Below are 11,499 nucleotides of genomic sequence, written 5' to 3' on the forward strand. Positions count from 1 at the left end.
AACGGACAATGACCCCAAGCATACTTCCAAAGTTGTGTCAAAATGGCTTAAGGACAACAAAGTCAGGGTATTGGAGTGGCCATCACAAAGCTCCGACCTCAATCCTATAGAAAATGTGTCGGCAGAACTGAAAAGGCGTGTGCGAGCAAGGAGGCCTTCAAACCTGACACAGTTACACCAGCTCTGTCAGAAGGAATGGGCCAAAATTCACCCAACTTATTGTGGGAAGCTTGTGGAAGGCTACCCAAATCATTTAACCCAAGTTAAACAATTTAAAGGCAATGCTACCAAATACTAATTGAGTGCATGTGAACTTCTGACCCACTGGGAATGTGATGAATAATACTATTATTCTGGCATTTCACATCATTAAAATAAAGTGGTGATCCTAAAATAACATAAGATGGTATTTTTACTCTGATTAAATATCAGGAATTGTGAAAAAAAGTTTCAATGTATTTGCTATGGTGTATGTAAACTTCCGACTTCAACTGTAGCCTCGCTACTGTTATTTTGTTACTCCTTAAATTATTTGTTATATATTTATTTATTTTCTTAAAATCTGTATTGTTGGTTAAGGACATGTAAGCAAAGCATTTCACTGTAAGGTCTACCTACACCTGTTGTATTTCAGCACGTGACAAATAAAATGTGATTTCTATTGCCAACTAAGTCAAAAATAACCTACATAAAGCCAACAAATAAAAACAGGTAGAAAAATATCCTGATAAAAATACAGCTACACATGTCTGCAAGGAACTTCAAACACTGCATAAAATATTCTGGATCCTCAATTTCTGCGCCAGTGCGCTCCGGACAGACACAGCTGTATTTGCGCAAAGGATAAGTAATGAGCTAGGCCTATTTGATGACGTTTCCACTGATTCTGAGCGTGACTTTTTTTTTCTTCACAGAAATACTATCAGATCTCCAAATGAGCACATTTATAAGCCTACATTTGCATGCAGGCCAGGTAGTCTAGGCATAATTCTGTGCGTAATCAGGTGCGAGTCCTTACTCAACATTGACAGGAGCGTTCCAAACAAAACACAATGAATAAATTGACAAGTCGGAAATGGAATGAAAAACTAAAACTTGTTTATCACAAGCGTAGCACTCCGCAAACAACGTGTCCACTATGACAATGACAACTTTAAAAAGAATAAGAAGAAGAAAAATAATCAATTAAATGCCTTTCACAGAAATTACAGTAACCAAACAAACATTGGATATCTGAAATTATGGGAATGAACGGCCAATGAACTACTGGTGATACTGGTGAGCCATTCCTACAGTCTTGACTAAAAGTAATTTAAAAAAAATGTTTTATATACAATTTTTTATATTTTTTTAATCAACCAGTCGACTAAAAACGGGGTCAGCCCTAGTAGGCACTAATGAAACACATTAAAAAGGATTCCTCCCTCCACGCCAGTTCTCTCTGGCGCAGTTCTCCCCCCGCCCACCCCTGCCCCCCCCACCCTGCCACTCCCCCCCACCCACCCTGCCATTCCCCCCCGCCCGCCCTTCCCCAAACTCCACATTTACCTTCTGCACACAACCGCGAGAGATGTTTTTACATACAAGTAAACATTTCCAGGAATAGCATACCTCACACTAGCCTTGGCAAGAGGAGGCCTTCACTACACAACATTGAGTATGACCGCACTGCTGCAGAATGCCACGGGAATGTGTAACATGATGGCAGTCTTCCAGAAACAGCCCTCAGTCCCTCAGCGCTACTCAGTTTTCTAACACTTGAGTTTTGTTTACATCTTAACATGAAGCCCATTGACACCCCATTGAGAGTGAATGGATAAACACCTTGGCTGGACACTACACAGATAAGGTTTGAACATTGAGCTAGACCCCCCCCAACATTTGAAGTGAATTTAAAACAAATCTCTTACCCATCCTCATCTCCATCCATGGGAATGGCTATCCCGAACAGGCTGTTGACGGTGGGAGTGGCCAGCTGCAAGCTCTCAGGGATGAAAGGCCTCATGACATCTTTTCCAGGGGTTGCATTGGGCTGAGGAAGGGTGTCCGACCTCCTGCGGCTGTCGTCCCCCTGGCTGGCCGTGGGAAGGCCCTGCCCGGCTGCTCCAGCTGTGGCCTCACCGCGAGCTACCTGGGCCAGGGGGAGTCCTCCTGGGTCAGGGGCTTGGCTTGGCATGCCTGGGGGGGTGTTGGTGGCACTGGGCACTGTGGCAGGCACATTCTGGACAACGGAGGCCCTGCCCACTCCTCCTGAAGGCTGAGGATGACTCACCGGCTGCTGTAGGGCAGGAGACATAACGGCCCCGCTGGCTACCTGCAGCAACAGGCCATGGGTCGAGGCTAATGGACCGCCGTGCAAAGACCCAGACAGCTCCCCAGCCTGAGGGGTGTTGACAGACGAGGGGCCCTGACTCGACAGAGGCCCCACAGAGAGGGAGGCCATGGGGTGGGTTTGAGGGTTGGAGCCCTGAGGCTGTAGAGGGGCTAAGTGCTGCTGTCGGTAGTCCAGCTGACTGGGGTGCATTCCAGAGGGATGAGCGGAGTAGGCAAACTGCTGGGCCTGCGTGGCAAGAGGCACAAGGGGGGATTTTTGCAGCATGCCACCTTGGGGCACGCCATTGAGGCCAATAGGTTGAAGCATTTGGGGGACAGCGGGCTGCACGTTGACCTGTGCCTGCGATACCGTCGCTGAGTACCCTGTGGGCTGTAAGGCATTCGCCCCACTCCCTGTCTGGGGCTCTTGGCTGTAGCCTTGCTGCTGAAGCTCCGGAGGGTGGCCATGGTGGAAAGTGTAGTAGCCACTATCACCTGTGGACTCCTGAGCCTGTGTGGAGAGAGTACTAGGAGCAACCACATTGCTTCCTGTGGTCCCTAGCCCACTGTCTGCATTGTGGTCAATGGTGACAGCGTGTTTTATGCTATCCACAGTCCTGCTCATGCTAGAGCCTTCAGAATCTCTCTCGTAGAACTCAATACATGTCCATCTGCCCCGTCTGAAGGGCTCTCCTGTACTGTGGTCAAGTTTAATGACCCTGAAACGTGAACTACAGCTTGTCGTCGTTGTAGAGCTAGGCGCCGCGGGGGGCGTTTGAGATACACTTGGGGAAACATTCGCAGCAGGGCCAGCATTGACCGTTGTCGGCTGCTGGGTGGCCGAGGTCGGAATGGAGGGCTGACTCGCAGCTGGTACAGGAACACTACCCCCTAAAAATTGTGGGTTGATATGGCTCAGGCCTGTACTTCTATGAGCATGGCTCCCATTAAAAGGACATGTTGCAGCTACTGGCTGCCCCTCTTGACGTAAATGTAAGGCCATGACAGCTGCCTCCGCCTCCCCTGCATTGTTTAAAGTCTCCTCGGATGAACTTCGATCACATACTCCCGGATCGGCCAGGGACACGTCGAATATTTTGGATGACACATCCTCGGTCCTGGATTCGTCCGGGTCGTCCAGACTCTCGGTGTCATCCGTGATGCTACTGGCCGCCACCTGAGCCTGTGTCACACTCGTGATCTGAAAACAACTTTTCTTCTTTGCTGGCATTTTTGACATGTTGAATATCTTTGCTAGTCACTCAAGTGACTGTCTATTTCCTTGATAAGCGTTTCGTCTGAGCTCAATAAGTGATAGCTTTTAACGAGCTAGCTAAAGAATTGACAGATTATAGCAGGCAAGTATGCGACATATTCCTTGTTCCCCTCTCCTGTTGCAGATTGTCTGTTAAAAAAAAAATAAAAAAAACAGCCCACCGTCCGAAATCGGACAGGGTAACGTTAGCTTGTCGCTGTGTGACAAGTATCCCGATATCACCACCTCCTCTCCTCCAGTTCTTCCCGAACCTGGCCTCCTGCGTGCGTTATTGTCCCGGCCCCGGAGTTGTAAGCAGCCCCCTGTTGCAGTTACCGCTCACCAGCTGCTACCAACACTTTAGTCTGAGGCGGGCTCCGTTCACCACTCTCCCTTTTAGCTGGCTAGCTAATGTAGCTCAAAGCTAACCAAATAATAGCTATCGGTGTCGTTAGTTCGATCCTTACCTATAAACAAGCCTGTACGACATCATGTAAACAAGTCCTAATGTTCTTCCAAATCTTCACTTTGAATCTATATCCTCCGATAGACAGATATTCCTGAATTTAATAAAGTTTATCTTCCTCGTCCTCTGGTTCTCTCACTATTTAGAGCTGCTGCTATGTCACAAACCTACTTACTAGCAGCAAGCTAACTGCCGCTCTGCTCTTCCTCTTACCACTCGACAAGATGGCAAAAAAGGAAACGAACAGCACTCTGGGAGGGTTGCGCATTGACTTACGTAAATCATTGGAGAATTCGAATGGGATACGCTGATTTACTTTTTAAATCGTAAAAATGAATGAAAACGAAAATGTGCTTTTTTTGTTGTCTTAATTTAAGTTTGGTTGTTAGGCATAATGTTACAAGTTTGGTTAAGGATTAGGTTTAAAATCAGATGTTATGAAAATATATTGTAGAAATCGGTGGGGTTTAAGACTTTGTGGCTGTGGTAACTAGTGACGACCATTCTGAAGGGACACATCATACCACAAATAGAACAAACCCTTTAACCGTGCTGTGCTGTATTTGGTCACACTCTTTTCGATACAGTTACGAACGGAAATTATTTTTCGTAGCAGGTTAGGAGAGCATTTTCGCTAACCTTAACCTAGTTCTCCTAACCTGCTATGAAAAAGTAACTTCCTGTTGTGCTGTATCAAAGTGCCGTGAAAAGAGCGTTTATCGTATTCTGAAAGAATTTGATATCCCAAACCGGGACACACTTTTTTCATGCCACTTCGATTCAGCTACGACCTGGAGTGATTTTTATAACAGGTAAGGTGAACATTTCCCTAACTTTAACTTCCGGCTGTGGTGGTCTCAATGGCGTGAAAATAGTGTCATCTCAAACCAGTGTCAAATGCTGCGTTCATGTGCTATCGGAAACTCGGAAGTTAAAATTAACATAAGTTATTTACGTAAATGAACAAACGTTATTTATGTAGAGCGCATGTGTCAAACTCAGTGGAGGCTGCTGAGGAGAGGATGACTCAATAATGTCTGGAACAGAGCGAATCAAACATATGGAAACCATGTATTTGATACATTCCACAAATTCCTGCCATGAACACAAATCCATTCTCCCCAATTAAGGTGCCACCAACCTGCGGTCAAACTCATTCCACGGGGGGCCGAGTGGTTTTCACTCCTCCCTTGTACTTTATTAATTAAGGTCACTAATTAGTAAGGAACTCCACTCATCTGGTTTTTTAAGGTCTTAATTGAAAGGAATAAACAAAAACCTGCAAACACTTGGCCTTCCATGGAATGAGTTTGACACTCCTGGCATAGAGCTTCCTATTGGTTGATTCTGATACTTACCAAGAAATTCAGGATCATATTTCTACAACGATAAGCACGTCCTAATTTTCGGCGTTCCGACTTGCTTACTCGTTGTTAAAATGCCGCCTTCCCATTGCGTTGGAAACTGACGTTTCCAATTTTCTAATCTAGGTGGAAGATTTGGATCCCTAGTTTTCCACTTGGGCGGTATCAGAATAAACCAATAGGAAGCTCTACATAAATAATTTACGTTCCAATTTACTCGGAGGTCCCGAGTGTCCAACATGACATGAATGCGGTAAAAGATGATGCCCGAGTTTACCACTTGAGAAGTATCAGAATCAACAAATAGGAAGCTCAACGCAAATAACTTACATTCATTTTAACTCAGAGGTCCTGAGTTTCTGACATGACGTGAACTCGGCATCAAACACAGATCCACATATGTTGGATCTCAAATAAATGTTCTCTACTGAGCCACCCATGTCTCGGAGTTGAGCAAGCTAGACACGTGAAAGTGTGTGCCACAGTCAATGGAGGCTGCTGGGGGGAGGACGGCTCATAATAATGGCTGGAATGGAGCGACTAGAATGGCATCAAACACATGAAAGCCATGTGTTTGATGTATTTTATACCATTCTACTGATTCCCCTCCAGTCATTACCACGATCCCGTCCTCCCCAATTAAGGTGCCACCAACCTTCTGTGGCCACAATGAATCCAGGTACGATGATTCAGCTTGACTTCAATCTTTTGTTCAATAGAAAAATGACTCATGACCATGAATCACAGATCAAGATGAATGTAATAATTTTCTTGAATGAATCATTGTTTTTCGTATTGTCAGTTTCTTTTCCCATGCAGCCTGATTGGACATATCCATTATAGATATTCCAATGTCAAAGCTATGAAAATGCAATATAGATTTTAAAAAAAGTATTTAAATGATTTTATCAACCTAGTATGACACACATCATTTAGATTAGGCCACTAAGCATTTAACATCAGTCACTGTCCTTATGGATGTCTTTTGTTGGTCCTCTGTCATTTTGGGGTCTTTTTTTGGTGCAGTCCAGACCGACCTTGATTTCTCAACGTCAACAGATGCAGATTTTTGGTCCAGTTCAGACCAGACTAGATCTGAACCAATCATAGATGTCCACAGATGTCCAGTCTATATTTGGTCCAAACGAGGACGTTCAGATTTGGTCCGGACTGGCCATGATTTATTCCAAAAATAGACATCTATAATTATATAACATAGACATGTCAATTATTTACATATTTTATCATATTTAATATGCAAATACTTTTTGATAAACTTTTTATTTTTTTATAGCTTAATAGAATGCAGATTAAGTCTTCATATCATGTATTGGATTTTTTCTCTAAATTGACAAAAAAACAGTGTTGTCAACAAAAGTTAGCTAGCTAATGCTAGTGCTCGCTATCTGGTGTGTGTTTTCATTTGAATTACACTTACTGACTCTGGGTTGTTTTTCACCAACAGTGACTCAAGAGGAGGGTTTGCATACAGAGGTGGCAGTGGGACATCTTTTTTGTTGCTCAGGAGGATCATTCTGAAGTAAGGAGTGGGCTGTACTCTGTGGGGAGCTAAAACTTAATCACAGAGTCCCAATACAAAGAATCTGCAAACAGACTTGCTGACCTGACCACCAGCTCCGACCACCAGCTCCGACCACCAGCTCCGACCACCAGCTCCGACCACCAGCTCCGACCACCAGCTCCGACCACCAGCTCCGACCACCAGCTCCGACCACCAGCTCCGACCACCAGCCCCGACCACCAGCTCCGACCACCAGCCCCGACCACCAGCTCCGACCACCAGCTCCGACCACCAGCTCCGACCACCAGCCCCGACCACCAGCTCCGACCACCAGCTCCGACCACCAGCTCCGACCACCAGCTCCGACCACCACTTCCGCTGACCATCTAGCTATGAGCTTCCAGATCCTCTCATGACCACAGCTGTCCGGCTGCTGGAGGCTTCAAGAAGCACACGGTATAAAAGTTGAATAAAGTATTTTTTATTAATGATGGTGATTGGTTCAGATTTCCGGGGCATTTCTGAACCAATCACAGACATCTATGTTTCACAAGTTTGGACAGCGCAGCACAGTACAGTAGAGTACAGCACAGTACAGTAGAGCACAGCACAGTACAGCACAGTACAGTAGAGCCCAGCAGAGTACAGCACAGTACAGTAGAGCCCAACAGAGTACAGCACAGTACAGCACAGTACATTAGAGCACAACACAGTACAGCACAGTACATTAGAGCACAGCACAGTACAGCACAGTACAGTAGAGTACAGCACAGTACATTAGAGCACAGCAGAGTACAGCACAGTACAGTGGAGCACAGCAGAGTACAGCACAGTACATTAGAGCACAGCACAGTACATTAGAGCACAGCACAGTACAGCAGAGTACAGCACAGTACAGTAGAACACAGCAGAGTACAGCACAGTACATTAGAGCACAGCACAGTACAGCACAGTACATTAGAGCACAGCAGAGTACAGCACAGTACAGTAGAGCACAGCAGAGTACAGCACAGTACAGCACAGTACAGCAGAGTACAGCAGAGTACAGCAGAGTACAGCAGAGCACAGTACACTACAGCACAGCACAGAACATACAGCAGAGTACAGCAGAGTACAGCAGAGTACAGCAGAGCACAGTACACTACAGCACAGCACAGAACATACAGTAGAGTACAGTCAGTTGTGTAAAGTACTTAAGTAAAAAATACTTGAAAGTACGACTTAAGTCTTTTTTGGGGGTTTCTATACTTTCCTTTGCTATTTATATTTTTGACAACTTTTACATTTACTTCACTACATTCCGGAAGAAAATAATGTACTTTTCTCTCCATACATTTTCTCTGACAACCAAAAGTACTCGTTGCATTTTGAATGCTTAGCAGGACAGGAAAATTGTCAAATTCACACACTTATCAAGAGAACATCCCTGGTCATCCCTACTGCCTCTGATCTGTAAGACTCCCTGAACACATGATTTGTTTGTAAATTATGTCTGAGTGTTGGAGCGTACCCCTGGCTATCCGTAAATTATGTCTGTGTGTTGGAGTGTGCCCCTGGCTATCTGTAAATGATGTCTGTGTGTTGGAGCGTACCCCTGGCTATCTGTAAATGATGTCTGAGTGTTGGAGCGTACCCCTGGCTATCTGTAAATGATGTCTGAGTGTTGGAGCGTACCCCTGGCTATCTGTAAATGATGTCTGAGTGTTGGAGCGTACCCCTGGCTATCTGTAAATGATGTCTGAGTGTTGGAGCGTACCCCTGGCTATCTGTAAATGATGTCTGAGTGTTGGAGCGTACCCCTGGCTATCTGTAAATGATGTCTGAGTGTTGGAGCGTACCCCTGGCTATCTGTAAATGATGTCTGAGTGTTGGAGCGTACCCCTGGCTATCCGTAAATTAAAATAAACAAGAAAATAATGCAGTCTGGTTTGCTTAATAAGGAATTTGAAATGATTAATACTTTTACTTTATGTATTAAATTATATTTTAGCAACTACAAATACTCAAGTAGTATATTACTGGGTGACTTTCAATTTTACTTTAGTCATTTTCTGTTAAGGTATCTTTACTTTTACTCAGATATGACAATTGGGTACTTTTTCCACCACTGAGTACAGTAGAGCACAGCACAGTACATTAGAACACAGCACAATACAGTACAGTAGAGCATAGCATAGCATAGTACAGTACAGTAGAGCCCATCAGAGTACAGCACAGTACAGTACAGTACAGTAGAGTAGAGCACAGTAGAGCCCAGCAGAGTACAGTACAGTAGAGCCCAGCAGAGTACAGTACAGTACAGTAGAGCCAAGCAGAGCACAGTACAGTAGAGTAGAGCACAGTAGAGCCCAGCAGAGTACAGTACAGTAGAGCCCAGCAGAGTACAGTACAGTACAGCACAGTACAGTACAGTACAGTAGAGTACAGCACAGTACAGTAGAGCCCAGCAGAGTACAGTACAGTAGAGCCCAGCAGAGTACAGTACAGTAGAGTAGAGCACAGTAGAGCCCAGCAGAGTAGAGTAGAGCACAGTAGAGCCCAGCAGAGTAGAGTACAGTAGAGCACAGCAGAGTACAGCACAGTAGAGTACAGTACAGCACAGTAGAGTACAGCACAGTACAGTAGAACACAGCAGAGTACAGCACAGTACATTAGAGCACAGCACAGTACAGCACAGTACATTAGAGCACAGCAGAGTACAGCACAGTACAGTAGAGCACAGCAGAGTACAGCACAGTACAGCACAGTACATTAGAGCACAGCACAGTACAGCACAGTACAGCACAGCACAGTACAGCAGAGTACAGCACAGTACATTAGAGCACAGCACACTACAGCACACTACAGCACAGTACATTAGAGCACAGCAGAGTACAGCACAGTACAGCAGAGTACAGCACAGTACATTAGAGCACAGCAGAGCACAGCACAGTACAGTAGAACACAGCAGAGTACAGCAGAGCACAGCAGAGTACAGCACAGCACAGCACAGTACAGTAGAGTACAGTAGAGTACAGTCAGTGGTGTAAAGTACTTAAGTAAAAAATACTTGAAAGTACGACTTAAGTCTTTTTTGGGGGTTTCTATACTTTCCTTTGCTATTTATATTTTTGACAACTTTTACATTTACTTCACTACATTCCGGAAGAAAATAATGTACTTTTCTCTCCATACATTTTCTCTGACAACCAAAAGTACTCGTTGCATTTTGAATGCTTAGCAGGACAGGAAAATTGTCAAATTCACACACTTATCAAGAGAACATCCCCGGTCATCCCTACTGCCTCTGATCTGTAAGACTCCCTAAACACATGATTTGTTTGTAAATGATGTCTGTGTGTTGGAGCGTACCCCTGGCTATCTGTAAATTATGTCTGTGTGTTGGAGCGTACCCCTGGCTATCTGTAAATGATGTCTGAGTGTTGGAGCGTACCCCTGGCTATCTGTAAATGATGTCTGAGTGTTGGAGCGTACCCCTGGCTATCTGTAAATGATGTCTGAGTGTTGGAGCGTACCCCTGGCTATCTGTAAATGATGTCTGAGTGTTGGAGCGTACCCCTGGCTATCTGTAAATGATGTCTGAGTGTTGGAGCGTACCCCTGGCTATCCGTAAATTAAAATAAACAAGAAAATAATGCAGTCTGGTTTGCTTAATAAGGAATTTGAAATGATTAATACTTTTACTTTATGTATTAAATTATATTTTAGCAACTACAAATACTCAAGTAGTATATTACTGGGTGACTTTCAATTTTACTTTAGTCATTTTCTGTTAAGGTATCTTTACTTTTACTCAGATATGACAATTGGGTACTTTTTCCACCACTGAGTACAGTAGAGCACAGCACAGTACATTAGAACACAGCACAATACAGTACAGTAGAGCATAGCATAGCATAGTACAGTACAGTAGAGCCCAGCAGAGTACAGCACAGTACAGTACAGTACAGTAGAGTAGAGCACAGTAGAGCCCAGCAGAGTACAGTACAGTAGAGCCCAGCAGAGTACAGTACAGTACAGTAGAGCCAAGCAGAGCACAGTACAGTAGAGTAGAGCACAGTAGAGCCCAGTAGAGTACAGTACAGTAGAGCCCAGCAGAGTACAGTACAGTACAGTACAGTAGAGTACAGCACAGTACAGTAGAGCCCAGCAGAGTACAGTACAGTAGAGCCCAGCAGAGTACAGTACAGTAGAGTAGAGCACAGTAGAGCCCAGCAGAGTAGAGTAGAGCACAGTAGAGCACAGCAGAGTACAGCACAGTAGAGTACAGTACAGCACAGTAGAGTACAGTACAGTACAGTAGAGCACAGCAGAGCACAGTACAGTAGAGCCCAGCAGAGTACAGCACAGTAGAGTACAGTACAGTAGAGCACAGCAGAGCACAGTACAGTAGAGCCCAGCAGAGTACAGTACAGTAGAGTAGAGCACAGTAGAACCCAGCAGAGTAGAGTAGAGCACAGTAGAGCCCAGCAGAGTAGAGTACAGTAGAGCACAGCAGAGTACAGCACAGTAGAGTACAGTACAGCACAGTAGAGTACAGTACAGTACAGTAGAGCACAGCAGAGCACAGTACAGTAGA

The 11,499-nt window shown here is 44.8% G+C and overlaps 1 protein-coding gene and 1 long non-coding RNA gene across 3 annotated transcripts in view; one reads left to right on the top strand and one right to left on the bottom strand.

Moving 5' to 3' along the window:
- Positions 1-4,427, bottom strand: part of tsc22d2 (TSC22 domain family 2) — a 48,197-nt gene extending 43,770 nt beyond the window's left edge. The window contains exon 1 of the mRNA XM_036986955.2: positions 1,911-4,427. Coding sequence (XP_036842850.1) covers positions 1,911-3,553 — 1,643 coding nt within the window. The 5' untranslated portion in view covers positions 3,554-4,427. The remainder of the gene's footprint in view (positions 1-1,910) is intronic.
- Positions 4,356-11,499, top strand: part of LOC149985353 (uncharacterized) — a 26,504-nt gene continuing 19,360 nt past the window's right edge. Inside the window, exons 1-2 of one of the 2 annotated variants that reach the window (XR_016496438.1) lie at positions 4,356-4,846; positions 6,864-8,837. This is a non-coding gene — a long non-coding RNA (uncharacterized LOC149985353). Of the gene's footprint in view, positions 4,847-6,863; positions 8,838-11,499 lie in introns of those variants that run through there. The other variant, XR_016496443.1, reaches the window with a different exon arrangement.

The sequence above is a fragment of the Oncorhynchus mykiss genome, chromosome 1, assembly GCF_057628025.1.
Source record: "Oncorhynchus mykiss isolate SJ-2025 chromosome 1, ASM5762802v1, whole genome shotgun sequence".
Classification (NCBI taxonomy): domain Eukaryota; kingdom Metazoa; phylum Chordata; class Actinopteri; order Salmoniformes; family Salmonidae; genus Oncorhynchus; species Oncorhynchus mykiss.